The sequence below is a fragment of the Prenolepis imparis genome, unplaced genomic scaffold (assembly GCF_030444845.1).
Source record: "Prenolepis imparis isolate NDT839.2.m4 unplaced genomic scaffold, iyPreImpa1.0 SCAF_207, whole genome shotgun sequence".
Lineage (NCBI taxonomy): Eukaryota > Metazoa > Arthropoda > Insecta > Hymenoptera > Formicidae > Prenolepis > Prenolepis imparis.
In genome coordinates this window covers 27,853-46,907 of record NW_028141365.1, presented here as the reverse complement: position 1 = coordinate 46,907, position 19,055 = coordinate 27,853, and the positions used below count along the sequence as shown (strand labels likewise).

At 47.1% G+C, this 19,055-nt stretch overlaps 1 protein-coding gene across 1 annotated transcript; it reads right to left on the bottom strand.

The window, feature by feature from the left end:
* Window positions 1–1,161: 1,161 nt before the first annotated feature.
* Window positions 1,162–7,429, bottom strand: LOC145947988 (uncharacterized). The gene is made up of 5 exons (XM_083057751.1): window positions 5,527–7,429; window positions 4,555–5,299; window positions 2,570–2,702; window positions 1,786–2,462; window positions 1,162–1,258 (listed from the first exon to the last, which is right to left on the bottom strand). Exons 1-5 carry the CDS (start codon window positions 7,427–7,429, stop codon window positions 1,162–1,164), a joined length of 3,555 nt encoding a protein of 1,184 aa, XP_082913877.1.
* Between the last annotated feature and the right edge of the window lie 11,626 nt (window positions 7,430–19,055).

Genomic DNA, 19,055 nt, shown 5'->3' with positions numbered 1-19,055 from the left:
CCGTTCCGGGAGCAGGGGGTGGCGGCTCGAGCGGGATCTCTCGAGCCGTGACCCCGCCCCCCAAACTCTTTGGGAGGGCGTGACGTGGAGGCGGTGCCCCTCTGCGTCACAACCGGGAAGGACCGCAAGATTGCGGGGGAGAGTATCCTCCTCTCGGGGACCTGCTGTGGTTTTAGTGCGGTAGGTCTTGGACCCCACCGTCGATCCATACGTGGATCGGCAATGGGGGACAAGGAGTCCCACATAACCCTCAACCCCTACTCGGGGGGGGGGGTGAGTGGTACCATGAGGTTTCCACAGCGCCAAAAAAAAGGCCTCGGAGGCGGAGCTCGGCCATTTTAGTTGCCCGGTCGACCCTTGCAACCGCAGGTCCGGGTGGAGAGGATGGTGACAGCCGGAGCCAGCAAAGAGCCAGCCAAGCAGCCGCCAAGCCCGTCTAAAGAAGAGAAGACGGCTGAAGGGGTCCCGAAAGGCCAGATCCGGGACCAGGAAAAGAGGTCAGCCGCTGCCGACTTCTTCTGAGGTAACTAAGTGACAGGAGATAATAAGTTACCGACAGCCGACGGTCGGTAACTAACCGACCCGAGGGAAAAGACTTTACACGTCGAGCCTGACAACTTACCGACGGACGATAAGTGACCGACTGTAAAGTGAACACTAAAAAACTTACCGACTTACCGACCGAGCACAGTCGGTAAGTTTACCGACACGGACTTACCATCAATGGTACTTACCATTGCGAAGTTAACCATATTATATTTAGTTCTTATTTAATCATTAATTATTATTAATTGCGGTACAATTAAGCGTTTATTGAACTGTTAGCGGTTAGATATAATAAGCGCAAACGATATGTACTTAGAGTTAAGACGCCTATGCGTGATTGTAGGAGGCGCAGGCGCAAGGAGCTCGCCATCATGCGGAGTGGGGGCTCACGGCTATAAAGGGAGAGCCGAGAGAGGGATCGAGGCTCTTTCTTCTGAAACCACCGACGCGTTCACGTCGCGGAGATAAGCGTGCAATTAACACGCAAAGCTTTTTCTTTTGTTTTGTGCGTAGAGAGTCAATTTATTTTTGTTTTGGAAGGGAGCGAGTATATATTTTATATTTTATTAAAATAAATATTTTATATTTATAATATAAAATCGAGTGCTCGTTTATTTATCCATAAACCGAAATCCTGTGCGTGGTGACGTCTTCGGTGAATCCTGGACAGGTCCTGACGCATAGACTGGAAGCTGCCACATCCTGGTGATTTCTGAAACAATAATTAATACGATTAATTATTAACAACGTGTGTGACGCGAGTGTTGCGTCATTGCATACGACGAACAAAGGTGACAGTTGGATGACGTCATCTTGTGCCTTTGTCTCTGACAAAGGAAGCTACGCAGTAGCAGCGAGCAGTGAAGCAGTAAAGGTGCTCATCTGCAGAAGGGGTTCTCATCCTGGGGATCCAAAGGTCTTGTCTGGAGACAAGGTAAACTAAGTAGCAGTGGTGATCATCTGGAGCAGGGGTTCTCATCCTGGGGATCCAGAGGTCTTGTCTGTGAACCAGGTAGACTACGCAGCAGCGGTACTCATCTGGTGAAGGGGTTCTCATTCCGGGGATCCAGAGATCTTGTCCGTAGTGTAGAGAAACGGACTGGCGACCGTGTTAAAGGTAGGAAAACTACCTAAACAACATAACTCCCGAACTCTCAAGACCCATCGTCCGGTCACACCCTCACCTCCTTTTGGCCTGCAAACACCTTTCTTAGGTTGACGGCCAGAATGTCCGCCAACCTAGTACTTTCTTTACCGGGAACTTCAAAAATGAGGGCTCCGGTAACTGCCCTCTTGCACTTAACCCCCGTGATGCCCATGGCATTGAGGTTCAGCTTCAGCCTTGCCTCCCTCATTGCCTCTTCGTAGCGGCCAGGAGGGCATGTGACCGTGACTACGGCCGTTTTTGGCTCCTTCCTGGCCTTTTGCTCCGAAGTGGGTATCACAGGGATTTTTCTCTTTCCTCCCTTAGCTGCTGTGGCTGAGGCGGCGGCCTTTTGGGCCGCCTTTTTCTCGGCCATCGCCGCCTTCCTGCTCACGACAGTGGCCCAGGATGACTCTTGTTGAGTCCCCGGGCTTGTGGTGGTCTTCTGATCCTTCTTCCGCTGTTGTTGCTGTGCGGTATTCGTTACCGCGGCCGTCTTCCTTGTCGGTTGTTTCTGCTGCTGTTGCTGTTTGTTAACAGCAGCAGCAGTAACCGGCTCCCTTTTCCTCGCCTCTTCCTTCTTTCTCTGGGCCTGTGTGGCCACCCCTGGCTTGCCAGGATTGGCTGGCGGGTTGAGGGTGGTCACGCCTTGGCCCTTCTCCTTTCCTTTCCCTTTCCCCTTGGCTGGGGTTGAAGCTGAAGGGGTTGCCTTGGTGCTGGGTTGCGGCAACGCCCTGCTCCCCTTCAGCTTCTTCTCCTTCCACTCGCCGGGCTAGTCTGGGGGACCCCAAGTCGCTTGTTTATTGCGCGCTCGATCAGCCCCTCCAGCCTAGCTCACATCCTTTCTTCCCTTCCTCTCTCCTCCTTGTGGTCCCGCGCCTGGCTGATTATTCCCGGCAGTTGGGCGCTATTAGCAGCGGGGTGGGGTGCGGATGACTCCTCCATCTCGACATCCTCCGCCACTGTTTCCTCCCTCTCGAGGGGGGCTGGGGGTTCCTCCATTAAATATGGACTAAATAACGCAATAAATAATAATAATGGAATATAGTGAAAGGCCAACTAACGAGCAAATAAACAGATATAATATAATATAATATATTCAATTAATCATGCTCTTAAAATTAATAACATGTAAATTCTTAACATGTAGACGTTTCGACTTAGTCTTCCTCAGTACAAATTCTAACTTAAACAAACGCTTAAATAATATAATAATTAAAGTATATCAAACGACCATGACGAGCGAAATATCCATCAATATTTTAACATCGGTGTATTTTCTAAGAGGCACAGCAAGAATAACATTTCCCATTTTATCATTATGGAACGCTTTTGTTAGTAATGAGATTTTAAACTCATTCTTCGTTTGAAGGCGAGAAAGGATTTGTCCAAATAAAGGATTTGTCCGGGTACGGACCCGGAATACTTCCGGGCGGCTTGGGGAGGCACGCGGCGGCGAATCCGGAAGCTTCCGGATATCCGGATATCTCCGGGCATATCTCCTCGTCGTCCCGATACCCCTGGGATAGGGCACCAGTGAGGGAGACCACGTCTTCCCCACCGCTCGCCTCGCCAGAAGGGATCATCCCCCAATTGTGGGACGCCGCTTTACGCCGATGCCACGCCGCGGGTGCCGGGAGACTATCCGACACCCCAGGCCCAGACACCGTCATACCCGGCACCCACGTCCCACCCGCATCACCACCGAAGTGATAATGCTTGGCCAGGTGCTGGTGTATCAGCACCGTGCAGTGCACCTGGCCAATCGTCACTGACCCTGCCCCAGAAACGTCCGGGCGGCCCAGCGACGGTGGTGGTCCCCCCGGGACACTGGGACGAGAGCAAGTCCTCCAACCAGCACCCGAAAACACTCCCCTCCTCGCCCCTCCCGACTCGAGCCCGAAACGTCCGGGTGGCCCGGGAGTGGCCGTCCCCGGGACGCTGGGATGAGAGCAAGCCCTCCACCAGCACCCGGAGACTCTATCTCCCGCCCCCCTAGCCTCTGGAAGAACACCCAGAGTCCAGGGAGCTGTTGTACCCAAGTTAGACTTAGGTACGGGTCACTCTGGCACCCTTCTCTCTACGAGATGGGTGAGCCCCCCCACTACGACAAGGTGGTGACCTACGGGGGGGGGTGCCGAGGGGCTCTTCGCTCCCACTTCATGTGCCGTCCCTGGGATCAGCTGTTGAATGGAATATATAAGCTATACGCTTTGTAACACTCGCGGCAAGCTACCATTCCACGTGACTGTATGTGATCGCGAGCGGCTTGCGAATGCGAGGGCGTGATATATTACAGCAATGAGCGGATGAAATGAATAAAACAAAAAAAAAAAAAAGTTTTTTGTCAAGAGCATGCTTCTTTTGCAAATGGAAGAAGAGCCTATGAGTTATGCTGACGAGGATACATAAGAAGGTAGTACTTGTCAAAGTCTAACCTCTATTCACTCGCCGTAGTTTCTCATTTCGCAGATTTTTGAACCGAATGCAGTTTACACTTTAGAGTGCTGATTGCGGACGCGATGAAGCGAGCGATGCTTAAAGGTGGAAGTTATTTGGCTTATATCAGCAAACATAAGCGGAACCTCAGGTGAGCTCGTTTCTAGGTTAGCTGCTAATGCGAGGTTTTTTTTTGTTGATGCGGTGCACCGAGTTGTTAGAGTTGTCCCGCCGGAGCGTCGGAGTCGTTTACTGGTAACAGCACGATTTTAACGATCGGGCGCTTCAACGTAGTGGCAGCGGTGCGCACCAGGACTATGCGGACGAGACCGTCGTCTCCCGGGTAAATCTGTGTGATTCGAGCTAGCGGCTAGCGGGCGGGTGGTGTATTTTCGTTTCGCACGAGACATAGACGACCAACTCACACTTCGTCGGTCGCGGTCCTACACTTTGACCGGGGCAGGAGGGAGTTGATGACTTCACTGGACCACCGCTCCCAGAAGTGGTCGCGCATACGTTGGAGAACCTGCCAACGTGTCAAGCGGCTTGGTGCTGAATCTAGTAGGCTCGGCTCTGGGAGGGCATTTAGCGCTGACCCGACGAGGAAGTGACCAGGCGTGAGCGCGGCTAGGTCGTCCGGATCATCTGATAGTGCCACGATGGGTCTCGAGTTGAGACACGCTTCGATTTGCGAGAGAAGAGTGCTCATCTCTTCATACGTGAGTGTGGCCTTGCCTATTACTCTACGGAGATGGTGCTTTACAGATTTCACGGTGGATTCCCACAGGCCACCGAAATGAGGAGCTGACGGGGGGTTGAAGTGCCACTGTATTTGGTCGTTGGTCAGTTGACTGGCGATCTGGAGCTGGGTGGATCCGCTAGCGGCGAAGAGAGCTCTGAGCTGATTGTCGGCTCCGACGAAATTAGTGCCGCAGTCGCTGTAGAGGTGGCGGCAAAGTCCTCGACGAGCTGTAAAACGTCTAAAGGCCGCCAGAAACGCATCGGCTGAATAATCCGATACTACCTCGAGGTGCGCAGCCTTCGTGCTGAGGCACACGAAGACAGCGATGAAGCCCTTGTATGAACGATGACCTCTACCCTTGGTCGTTCTCAGCAGTATTGGCCCAGCGTAGTCCACCCCGGTATGTAGAAAGGGCCTCGATGGGAGCACTCGTGGCGCAGGTGACGCAGCGATGTATCGCGGTCTTCACTAAAGACCGACCGCGAGGGATTCAATACAACTGACGGAGAGAGCCAAGAGTGAGTTGAACGCCGCCGTGTAAGGTTCGCTGATGGGCCGCCTCGATGATTAGCCGGGTGAGATGTGACGCGCTGGGCAGTATCGCCGGATGCTTCTCATCAAAGTATAGCAGAAAATGTTTGAATCGCCCCCCGACTCTGAGAATGCCATGCGAATCTAGAAAGGGGTGCAGCCGGGTTATTGCAGGCCGAAAATCTTGTCAATTCGAGGGGTTCATTCACTTCTTGACGCTGAGCGACTGCGACGGAGCGCAACTGATGTCGCTCTTCCGGTAATTCGCCGTCGGTAGGTCGTTCAGGGGAGACCGGCCACGCGATATCGCTCTCCTGCAACCAGGGCGGCCCCTGACACCAGAGGGCATGCGTGACTAGGTCGCCTGGCGATATGCCTCGCGAGGCACAATCAGCCGGATTCGATGATCCTGGGAGATGATGCCACTGAGCTTCAGGTATCGTTGTCTGTATTTCAGAAACTCGATTCGCGACGTAGGTTTTCCAGTGCGTAGGATGGCCTCGGATCCAATCTAGGGCGATCGTTGAGTCCGACCACAGGTGTACAGGGGCGTGGTCGATTTCGAGGATCTTCCGAACGTGGGCTGCCAAACGTACGAGTAGAGTCGACGCGCACAGTTCTAGCCGAGGTAAGGTAACCTGTTTTAACGGCGCGACCTTGGTTTTTGACATGATTAGTCTAACTATTTGTTGGTTGCAGATGGTCGTCCGCACGTAGACAACGGCGGCGTACGCTCGCTCGGACGCATCTGCGAAGCCGTGGAGTTCGACGGAGGCATCCGCAGGTCCCAAAGGCACGTAGCGCGGAACGCAGATTTCCTCCAGGTGCGTAAGATTCTCCTGGAAGCATGGCCATAATTGGGCACTGTTGTCATCTAGCGGGGCGTCCCAGTCGATACCCTGCAGCCATGTCGATTGAAACATAATCTTCGCCCGAACAATCGCCGGAGCCAACCAGCCGAGCGGGTCGAACAGGCGAGATTTCAACGATAGAACTGATCTTTTGGTGATGATAGACATGTTTAGAGCCTTGGTAGCAAATGAGAACCCGTCGAAGTTCGGATGCCAGCGGAGACCCAGCATGGTGTGGGTATCCTGAGGTTTCCAGGAAGGCAATTCCCTCTGCAACCGGTGGTCCGGCGTAAAATCAGAAAGGAGGCTAGGGTCGTTAGACGACCACTTTCTGAGTGGAAACCCGCCCGCCATGCACAGACTCGACAGCTGATCGCGAATGTCCCTTGCTTCGGACAGGGAAGCGGCTCCCTTGAGGACGTCATCCATATAGACATCTCTTCGTAGTATTGCGGAGGCTTCTGGAAAGCGAGCGACTTCGTCATCGGCTAGCTGACGTAGAGTGCGCATGGCAAGGTACGGGGCGCAAGTTAATCCATAAGTTACCGTGTTTAGAACATACTCTTGCATCTCAGCTTGGCCCTCGTTTCTCCACAGGATCTGTTGCAGAGGCCGGCCAGCAGGATCGACGAGGATCTGCCGGAACATCTTTTCGATGTCGGCAGTTAGCACGTACCGATGAATTCGCCAGCGCAGCACCACGTCCGCCAATGATGGGAGAAGGTTCGGGCCAGCTCGAAGGTGACGATTAAGACTCTCACCGGACGTAACCGTTGACGATTCGTTGAAGACAACGCGAAGTCTGGTTGTGGAACTAATCGCGCGCATCACACCGTGGTGAGGAAGAAAGCATGATGGTTCGGTTCCCCGACGTGGCGAAGTAGCAGGGGACATGTGTCCCAATGATGCGTATTCGCTCATAAAGGCCACATACAGCTCACGCAACGGGTCATCACGAGCGAATCGCCGCTCCATCTGACCGAGCAATCGAGCCGCAGAGCGCCTTGTTTCCATCAGATCCGGTAGCGGCGGTATAACCGGAAGCCTCACCACGTATCGCCCATTTTCTTGGTGGTAATGGGTGCGGACGAAGTGCTCTTCAGTTTCCTGCTCCTCCTTAGAGTGGGGAATTTCCGGAACGATCCCTTCCTCCTGAAGCCAGAACCGCTGGACCATGCCTGGCAAATCGTCATCCTTGCTACAGTGGTAAGTCCGAAGATGCTGACATGGGTTGGAGCTCCCGACGGCTCCCGACGGCTCCCGACAGGATCCATCCTAACGTTGTCCTTTGTGCCACAGGTTCCTGAAGAGCACCTCGACGGAGTCCTTGCTGGAGGATTTCGGCATACACTTCTGCTCCAAGCAGAAGTTCAATTGGATCTGACGCCAGGAATTCATGGTCTGCCAACACTAGGTCGTGAGTATGCCGTCAAGCCTGAGTGTCTGTTTGATTGCCGCCGTTGTATAATGTGAGGCGAGGAAGAATTACACCCGCCATCTTATCGAGGTTCCGCCCTTGCGTGGAGCGATTTCGAGATTGACTTGGCCTCGAGCGACGCCGGTTAATTTCCCACCGACTCCGTAAACGGAGACCGATGCAGGTAAGCGAGAGAGTTTTAGCCGTTGCGCGAGAGACTCGGCTACAATGGATATTTCTGAGCCCTGATCGATCAGTGCGCGAGCGAACTGCCAGGAAGTATCGATCGATTACGCGAACTCGCGCGGTAGCGAGGAGCACAGGAGGCGTGGGTCGGGACACTCGGAAAGCGGAATGCGACGTCTTCACTACATCATTCGCGGAGCACGCGTCGTGGAGTGTAGTGTGGTGTCGAGCGCCACACGAGAAGCAAGTCCTTTTGGAGGAACACTCATTTAATTTATGTCGACCGAGACAGTTCAAGCAGAGGTTATTGGAGTCGACGTGTCACTTTCTCTCGACGGCAGACTTCCCCTTGTAATCAGGACAAAACATGATATAATGATCTTGATGGCACAAGGAACAGCGGCTTCGTTTATTGTCAGATTTACGATCGTGTTGCATATGTCCTTGATGACTCGTGTTCGTACTCGCCTTCGCGGTACCGGACTCGACCTTCGACGGTTGTAACGTCTCGAGTGTTTGTAATCTTTGATCTAAGAATTGTCGCAGCGCGACGTACTTGGCCGGCTCGCTCGTTTTGCTAATCGCCGTCTCCCACTCGCGACGCGATCGCGAATCAAGAAGTTCGATAATAAGATGGACGAATAGATCTTCTCCTTGTGTCACCTGTCGCTCTATGCTCTCGAGGGAGCCGACGGTGCTCATAACGGTATGCAAAAGTTTGCGAAGATCGCTAGCTGACTCACCCTTTAGTTTTTGTAAGGATGTAAACCTGGACAGATATGAGCGCACTAGCAGTCGTTTGTTCTCATAATGTTCCGTCAGGATCTGCCAAGCTCGGTCGAAGTTTTCACTCGTGGTTGGAAGGCTTCGAATTAGCAGGTCCGCTTCTCCCTTCAGGCACGTCTTCAAATAATGAAGTTTTTCCACAGGTTTAGCGGAAGGGTCCCGGCCGATGAGAGATTGGAAGAGATCCCTGAAGGCAGGCCAATCCTCATATTTACCCGTAAAGTGGGGTAGCTGGATACGCGGGAGCGTGGTGCGCGGTGTTGCTGCGGCTTGGTGCTGTGGAGGTACTGCAGTAGCTGCACGCTCCTTGGCTTGAAGGTCGTGCTGCAGATCCAACAACATGCCTTTATTCAGCAGGAAAGTCTCCTCGGCGAGGGCCGGTATGTCTTGCTTCATATAGACGTCATTCTTGACCTGATCCAGATGCTCCAGGAGATCGTCGTGGGCGTCAAATTTGGTCCAGTTCTTCTTAAGGGACTGAAGCCGCGCTTCAACAGCTCCAAAAGTAATCTTCGCGGAGCCTAGTTTCATCAAGTTGTCGTGCGCGCGTGAGATTTTCCCATACAGGGCGGTGGCAGAGGCCACGATCGTTTTCAAGTCAGTATCCATTTGTCTTCTCAATTTTAGGAGGATGCTCTCAGAAGCACTGGGGAAGCTCCCCTACGTAGAGGACCGGTTTGGTTCACAAGAAAAAAACGAATCCGGCTCGAAGGACCAACTTTATGTTTGCGAGAGAAGACTGTAAGGATAAGGATTGGACGAAACCCGGCACAGAATGAAGATTTCCTTTTGCGACAACACAATTCTTTAATGAACATAAAAGATATACACTTTTGAAAGTTAGTTTAAACTTGAATCCCGCTAGCAACGGATTTCAATCTTTATATATCGACGAGGCATTCTTTTGATTCTCCTTCTGAAAGGATCGAGAGAGACTGTTTTTAACAACTCGGATTATCTATATCTTAAACTCTCCGGGTCTCCGTTTATTACAAAAAAAGGTTGATCCTTACAAAGGGCATCGATTATTTTTAAAGGATTATCGCAAAATCATCGTGTAACGGCAGCCTGTTATTGGGCGCCATGTAGAGAGGGACGCGTTGCGTGCTTTGCGTGCTTTGCGCGAATCGGTCTATCGCGCATGGTGCCTCTCCGCGAGCCAATTATGAGAGCGAGCGGGAATCTCTTTAGATATATTTTTCGATGTTCGCGAACATTCAATTATATTTAATCATATCAATTCTTTCTTAATTGTACTCTATTATTATATTTTTCGCCAATAGATTTAGATTTAGATATGCCTTTATTGATTCCCCAAAGGGGTTACAATTCATTGCCTCTCTTAGCGTACATTTATCTCTTATCCTACCTTATTCTACTTACTTATTCTATTTACACTCTACTTATATTACTTATCCTACTCTTTTCTTAGCCTGCCTATACACACACGCTATAACCCTTCTCTATCTTAGCCTAGTTTGGACCTCCGCTTCCGGTTTTCCTCGTGCCATTCCGTTTCTCTCCTTTTCTCAGCTCTTCCCCTCCTCTCACTCTCTCTCTCTCTCTCTCTCTCCCTCTCCTCTATCCCTCCCCCCTTCCTTTCAACACTTCTTTCATCCATTCTTCCCCTTTCCCTTCCTCTCCTAATATTCTTTCTACTGCCTCTTGCCAACTTTCTTCTTTCCCTTCATCTCCTCTCCCACATCCTTTCCATACATGTTCCCATGTCTCTCTCTCTCTACCGCATATTCTGCATTCCTTTTTCTCCTCACTTTCCCAATACCTGCTTTCTCTTATTTCATTGCCTAACCTGAATCTTGTCACCCTTCCCCATCTCATCTCCGACCATCCCTTTTTCAGGTACTCTGGTTCCCTCACTCCTTATTCTCTTATACCATTTATTAAATTTCGATTCTTCTAATTTTTCCCTCCTTTCCTCCCTCTGGCCCTCCTTCTCTTTCCTTTCTACTATTTCATACCCTATCATTCCTTCCCCTCCTTCCCTTTTCCACGCTAATTCTTCTAAACCTTTTCTTTTGAAAAATTCCTCCCTTTCCTTTTCCCAGTCTGATATCCTTCTACCCTTCTCTATCCTTTTCTTAATTTCTTCCAAACACTCCTTCGCCAATTTACCTCCTTTTCCTTCCTCTAATTTCTTCTCGAAGTTCCATGCCCTTCTCGCTGCTCTACCTCTAAGTTTATTCCTCTTTAGTTCTTCCCTTACCATATATCCGGGTGTACTCCTATCTACTCCTAGTATCCATTTTAAAAATCTTTCTTCTACTCTTTCTATTTTTTCCCTTTCCTTCCATCCCTAAATCTCGGCTCCGTAACTTAACACCGTCCAGACCAGCGCATCAAACAACCATATCCTTTTTCTTACGTCTTTCCCAAATTTCCTTTTCCCTATGCTCCACACTTGTCCCATAATTCTCATTGCCTTTCTTACTCTGTCTTTTATGTGTCCCTCTTGTCTGCCATTCGATTGAAAAACATATCCTAAGTATTTTATCTCTTTAACCTCCTCTATCTCCTTCCCTTTCCACATCCACCATATTCTTTTTCTTCTACCCCCTCCCTTTCTAAATACCATTATCTTCGTTTTCATCACATTCACCTCCAGCCTCTTTTTATCAATGTATCTTTCCATTCTTGCTAACATTGCCTTCATCCCATCTTCCTCTTCCGCCAATAGTACCATATCGTCCGCATATGCCATCGAATATATCTTCCCTTCTTCCAGTTTAACCCCTCCCCATCTCCCCCTAGCCATATCCTCTTCCAAGTCTGCAATCACAATATTAAATAACAACGGACTTAACGGACATCCCTGTCTTACTCCCCGTCCAAAATTCTCCACCTACCTCTTCTCCTATCCTTATTCTACTCTTTGTCTCCCTTAATATCTCCTCTATTCTCTCTATCAACCCCTCTCTAAACCCTCTCTCCCTTAGAGTTCTTATTAGCACCTCCCTGTCTACCGAATCAAAGGCTGCTTTTAAGTCTATAAACACGCTTATCATCTTCTTTTTCCCCTGTAAATCTGCCTTTGCGCTAAATAATTCAATACATATGCATTGTCCATTATCCCCTTTCCCTTTCTAAAACCTGTCTGATTTTCCGGTATTATCCCCTTTTCTTCTACTTCTTCCCTTAACCTTTCCGTCAGAATCGATGTGTATATCTTATACAGCGTCGACATGAGTGTAACTCCCTGTAGTCCGTAACCTTATCTCCTTCCCCTTTTTTCACTATCGGCGCTATTATCCCTTCCTTCCATCCCTCTGGCCACCCCTCTCCCCTCCATACTCTATTACAAATCTCCCAGGCCCATTTTCTTATTTCTTCTCCTCCATATCTCCAGACCTCATTTGGTATTCCGTCTAAGCCTACTGCCTTATTTAACTTTAATTTATTTATAACTTTGTTAACTTCCTCCCATTTTATGTCTCTTTCCTGTCCTCTTCTATTTCCTCTCTCTTTTCCTTTCAGAACTCTCTCCTCTACCCCTCCTAACAGTTCCATAAAATGTTCCTTCCATTCCCTCATCTGTATCCCTTCTTCTATTCCTCTCGTTTTCCTCCTCTCCCTATTTACTATCTCCCATACCTTGCTTTCTGTTCTCGCTTCTCCTGCCTCCCTTATTAATCTTTCTCCCTCCTCCTTCTTTTTCCTTTCACACATCTCCCTATACTTTCTCTATTCTTCTCTATAACTTCCCCACCCTTCTACCCCTTTCCTCTCTCTTCTCAACTTCTGTCTCACTTTTTTCTTCTCCTCCTCACATTCCTTATCCCACCATCCCTCTCTCTTTCTCTTTCTTCTATCATCTCCTTTCCTACACTCTTCTAAAGCTTTCTTTATTCTTTCATTCATTTTCTCTATTTCTTCTCCCACCCCCCTTTCGTTCTCTCCTATGTCTATCCCTCCTATTTCCCTCCTTAATTTCTCTCTCCCTTTCTCATCCCATATCCCCCTTTTGCCCCCTTGCCTTTTACTCTTTCCCTTTTCCCATTTACCTTCTTCCCTTATCCAACAAATTACTGGGTGATGATCCGAGTCAATATCCTCTCCTATTTCTAGTCTTTCTATTCTTTCCCGTAGTCCTTCATTACCTAATATATAATCTATCACCGTATTTCCTCTACTTCCCGTATACGTTATAACCGATAAATTTAATTATAATTATCGTTATTTTCGCGGAGATTCCTTCGACACGATCTCTCGGAGCATTCGGGCCATCGAGCGTGCGGGTTTAATAATCAAAACTCTATCTAACTGGAATGGGCGCCAGGTACGGGAAACCGTACCGCTACTCACCGGAACTCCGCGGCGCGGTCGCCGCGTCCGTCTCGAATCCGGCACGCTCGATCCAATACCCGCCAAGAGATCGCGACGATCAAGGGCGCGGCAGCTCGGCCGACGGCAAGGGTTCGCTTTGCGACAGCGAAAGAAGGGGAATAACAGGGCAAAGTTGCTGGGTTTTCATGAGTATATTTACGCAAGTAAAAGAAAGTAAATAATAAGAAAGAGTATTAAAAACATGAGTACTAATAAAAACCAGAACAATACAAATTCAATATATGATATAATGACAAACAGACATTCGGTCGACATAGGAGACCGTTGAATATAATTTGACATAAGTACTATTATTCGAGTCACCTCGGGATATTCACATACGGATATCGTCGTAGTAGAAACACGCGTAAGCCGCTTGCACCGCCCGAAATTCGATACAATAAAACTTAAGGTCGCACGCCGGGATATCAACGTCCACGCGCCGCGCACGTGATCCGCTCAGTCGTTGCTACCCGCGTGAGTATCGAATCCGGGACTTCTCGCTCGCGCTAATTACAACCGAACGGAGGGTCAGGTCCATTTCGCATACCGCCCTTCGTTCATTATACGCTAAACAAGTTCCAAAGTACCCGCGCAAAATACGAATTTACGAGCTCACCGATCTTACGAATTATATACGACAGCTAACGGGAAACATGTAATCGCGATACACAATATGAACCGTACAAATTTTCCAACCTCAGAGTAATCCTCCCGTAATCAGGGCCGTGAGGCGGCCCGGAGGATCCCCGCGGTCGTTGCGGCGGCCCTTCGCTTCCGCGCTCTTTTCTTTTCCGGGGTCGTTCCTCCATTCCCGTAGGATACGGGCGGGAAAATCTTGCGGCAGCTTACGGGGGGCCCGATTCCGGTCGCCTTGGACACCGGATGTCGTCCGCCGCGAGTCCTTAATCGATCGTGGATCGCATCCGGGTCCGGGCGCCGGGCATGCCATCGGGTTCCTTGCCGTAACTCCGTGACGGGGCTCCTGCGCACTTCTCGCGCGGAGTGGCCTTCCCCTTTTCCTCAGCTCTCGATCCCTAGGGAAGAGGAGATGGATATCAATTTTACGTGGCAACTACTGTCCCGAAAAGTATTTAAGGTCATGATAGTTTAATAGCCATCTCACCTAGCGTGTTCCGTAAGGCGTGGCCTCCCCTCGTCCTGTTTCTTCCCCTTATGCCGCTTTTCCTCCGGATGAGATGTCGTCGCTTCTCCCTCGACCTTCGCTAATTTCGCTAATAGCTGCTGCAGCAATCGCCAGAAATCTTAACAGCTACGGCAGCACGCAATCGAAACGCACAGCGGCGGAATCGCGTCCGATTCCGCGCTCGAATCGCTCTCTCTCTTTCTTATTTTAGAGAGAGCAGAGGTCCCAAAATCACCCCCGGGCGGGTCTGGCAACCCTTGTGACGGACAAGTTACCCGAACGAAACTGTCACGTCACAACGTGTATTCTTCATCTTCATCTCCCTTTACATTCCCGTTTAAAATGCTCCATCCCGTTTCTTCTAGCACCTCCACTAACCTCCTCCCTTCCCTATTGTTTTTCTTGTCTTTAGAATTCCTAGTCTTCATCGTTCCTTCTTCCTCCCCCATATTTACCTTTCCCCCCAATTCTCCAGTCCTCGCATTAAAATCTCCTATTATTATTCTCTTACCTTCCTCCTCTCTTTTTTCCAACCATTTCTTTAATCCCTCTATCTTTTTCTCTAAATCTTCATTAACATATACCCCCACTATTCTCCATTCCTCCTTTCCCACTTTCCACTTTCCCGTCATCATCCCCTCTTCTCTTATTTCGATTTCTCCCACTTCTATTTCCCCCTTCCTTTTTATCCCCATTATCATCCCCCCATTGCTCTCCCTTTTTTGTTCTTCCTACTCGCGTATTGTATTCCCCACTTAAAACCCTTCGGTAACCAACTTTTAACTTTCTTCCATCCTTTCTCCTCCACCCATGTTTCCATAAGGACTATAATATCCCATTCTCTTTTCCTTTCTTTCCCCCTCCCTCACCTCTCCTTCTTCTCCTCTGTTTCTCCCTCCCTCCTTTCCTCTCCCTATTGTTATCTCCCTCTCCACTTCCTTCTCCTTTAATCCCCCTGTTTATCCCTTCTCATCCCTAAATTCTTCACTTCTCCTTCCTCATTCTTCAAAACTTCCTCTCCCTCGCTCCATTTCCACCATTTACCGTCTATTTGTAGTCCCCCCAAGCCTATCCGTACTCTCCTGCCCTCCCCTTCCTCTCTCCTAGCCATCTCTCTTAACTTCCATCTAATCTTTCTTTCCTCCCATGTTAAATCCTCTTCTATCCTTTCCTCTCTCCCTCTCAGCTTTTTCTTATTCTCCATCACTTGTCTTTTCTGCTCAATGCTCCTCAATGTCACTACCGCCATTCCCCTCTCTCCCTCCCTTGTTATCCCTACCTTCCTAATATTCTCTATTTTTATGTCTACTCCTAATTTTTCTATTACCTTTTCTACCCCCCTTCTTACCCCCCCCCCTTTCCATTTCCACTCTCCTAATTACTATATTTTTCTTTCTATCCTCTCTTTCCTTCCATTCTATCTTCCTCTCTATTATCCTTATTCTTGATTCTGCCCCACCTTCTCTCCCCTTTCCCATTTCGTTCTTCCCCCCTTCTATTTCCCTCTCTTCACCCTCCTTCATCAACTTTTCTAATTTTCTTTCCAAGTTTTTGATTGTTTCTCTCATCTCCCTTCTCTCTTCCTCCCATTTTTTCTCCCTCTCTCTAAACTCTTCCCTTATCTTTTTCATTTCCCCTAACATTCCTTCCCCCTGTCTTGTTATATTATCTTTTATTCCTTTTATATCCTCCCTTATCTCTTCTCCTAAAATTTTTATCCCTGTCGCTATGTCTTTTCTCACTTCCTCTCTCAATTTCCTCTCCCATTCCTCCCCCTTTCCCTCCTCCCTCTGCGGCGATCACCATACTATTTTGCTAGATCTGAAAACACTCTCCTCCCCGTTCCCACTCTCAGCTCTATCCCTCTTTTTCTTCAGATATTCTGTTATATCTCCTGCACTACCTTTCCTTTCCTTTGGCTGCTTTATCCCTCCTATATCCATCCTACCTATCTCTCTACTACTTATTTCCCTTCTCTGACTTTTTATTCTATGACTTTATTTTCCCTTCTATCTATTTTCTTTGCTCCGTGCCTGTCACTGTTGGCGCTGCTGTCGCTCCGCCTCGCGCTACCATTCTATGCTCCGTGCTCTCTCTCTCTCAGCTCCCAACCTCTTATTATCTTTTTCACCCCTTCACCTTCCCTCTCCCACTCCACCATCACTCTCTCATACACTCTCTCACCTCCACTCTCACCCACACACACCTCTCTTCTTCCACTCCTCTAGATCGCTCCTCTTTCACCTTTAATCGCCTCTTCCACATACACACGTGTCACGCTTAACAAACCGGAAACGGAAGTCCTATTTTTCGCCAATATTTAATTCTATTTTTTTTGTTTGTAATAAACTTCATCATTTAGTTTTGCTTAACTAAATCGCGTACTGCTTTTCTTTAGTACTGTCAAATTAAACGTCTGTGTCGTCATTTCTGTGTCCCTCATAATTTCGCTAGAGTAATTTCGGCAACCACACCCTGCCCCTTTGCCATTAGGCGAGCTAGTCAGCCCGTAGCGGGATTCCCGGCCAAAATTTTGCGTTTGTTTCGCGATTTGTGGTTTGACGCGTGAAAGACCGCGTCTGACGCCCAAAACTAGTCTCTCGCGAATATCACGGCTGGCGTTCTGCTGCGGTACGCGCGGAACGACCACGATCTTAGTTCCCGCCGCGTGAAACATTAAAAACCCCTGTGTTTTGATGACGGCCAAGATCCGTTCTTCCGACTCTTAGTCGAGTCGGAAGAAAAAGTCGTCGCAATATATATGTATATATATATATTTAGATATATTATTTATTATTTATTCATTCATACTTACGTTGCAATGTAGTAGTAACATCATCTTTTGATACTGTGTGTTGAAGCTATGGATTATCCACAGCCACTATTGCAGGCTGTGATTTCACTGTAAAAAAAGTATATATATATATGTATATATTTATATATTTAGATATATTATTTATTATTTATTCATTCATACTTACGTTGCAATGTAGTAGTAACATCATCTTTTGGTACTGTGTGTTGATGCTGTAGATTGTCCACAGCCACTATTACAGGCTGTGATTGCTGTTGCTTATTATTATTAACCTTGTCAGCCATCACTGCAGGCTGTGATGGTTGTCTGGCCAAAGCAGCAGCCAGTTGCCGCTGCAAGTCCTGCATTTCCGCCTTTAACATCACATTTTCCAATGCAACATTAAGTTGCTCATCACTACTATCAGTCTAAAAAAAAAACATTAGTATCCCGATCTCTCTCTCTCTCTCTCTCTCTCTCTCTCTCTCTCTCTCTTTCTCTCTCTTAGGGCCACTTCGACCAACTCCGATTAACTTTAATCGACGATTAAATTACCCTATAAAAACTTACCTTAAAAAAAAAGGTAAAAAAAGGCGCCTAGTATGGGCACGCCAGTAATGAAAAATTACCCATTGCAAACCCATGTGTAGAATCGTATGAAAAATCAGTCATTGCAAACCCATGTAGAATTGTAATATAAAAAATTACCTATTGCAAACCCATGTAGAATCATATGAAAAATTATCCATTGCAAACCCATGTAGATCGTACTACAAAAGTAATAATATAAAAAAAAATTGCGCGCCAAGTGAAAGTAGAAACTTTTGTACTAGTGGAAAATTTAAGTTGCAAACCTATAGAGTCGTATAATGAACCAGTGAAAAATTTAAGTTGCAAACCCATGTAGAATAGTATAAAAATTAAAAAATTATTAAAATTAATACAAATAAAAAAAAATTAAAAAAGTTTAATTTAAAAAACTAGGCATTGCTAAATTTCAAAATTAATTTTAGCATATTGTTTAATTTAGCAGTGCCTAGTTTTTTTAATTAAAATTTTTTAATTTTTTTTTATTTGTATTAATTTTAATAATTTTTTAATTTTTATACTATTCTACATGGGTTTGCAACTTAAATTTTTCACTGGTTCATTATACGACTCTATAGGTTTGCAACTTAAATTTTCCACTAGTACAAAAGTTTCTACTTTCACTTGGCGCGCAATTTTTTTTTATATTATTACTTTTGTAGTACGATCTACATGAGTTTGCAATGGATAATTTTTCATATGACTCTACATGGGTTTGCAATAGGTAATTTTTTATATTACAATTCTACATGGATTTGCAATGACTCATTTTTCATACGATTCTACACATGGGTTTGCAATGGGTAATTTTTCACTACTGGCGTGCCCATACTAGGCGCCTTTTTTTACCTTTTTTTAAAGGTAAGTTTTTATAGGGATATCATTCATTTTTGTATATGATTTAGATTTACTAGGGTTGCTAAAAAAATGCCATATTTTTCAGAAACTATTTATTAAACAGGTTTGAAATGTTTTTAAACATACATGGATATTTCTTCTTTTTAAATATATATTATTTTTTAATATAATCTCAATCAACTTCTATAACCTTATACCAGCACGATACAAGTATATGTATGCCTTTACTGTATCAACTCTTGTTTTTTCTACGTAATCATGTCATCACAGCTTTAATCATCCCCTCATCATCTTCCCAATCTTGTTTCGCAGAGATCTTTAAATTATATGTTTAGCGATTGCTTCCAATATTTAACTTTTTAAACCACTTAATTAAATGCACTTCGCGAAATACGGTTTGGAAGATGAAGAGGGCGTGATTCAAATGTGAAAACATGGTTACGTGGAAAGGACAAAAGTTGGTACAGTAAAGGCAAGTAAATACATATAATGTATTGTACTGGCATAAAGCAATAGAAGTTGATTGAGATTACCATGTATATTGTGTATAAATTGTTGAATAAATATTCTGAAAAAATAATGTAGGGCATTACTTTTTGAGCAACTCTAGTACTATTTCAAAAAATTACAGTAGGGATACTGCCGGTTCTAACCCATGGGGCTCCGAGGGGGGCGCGGGGCGGGG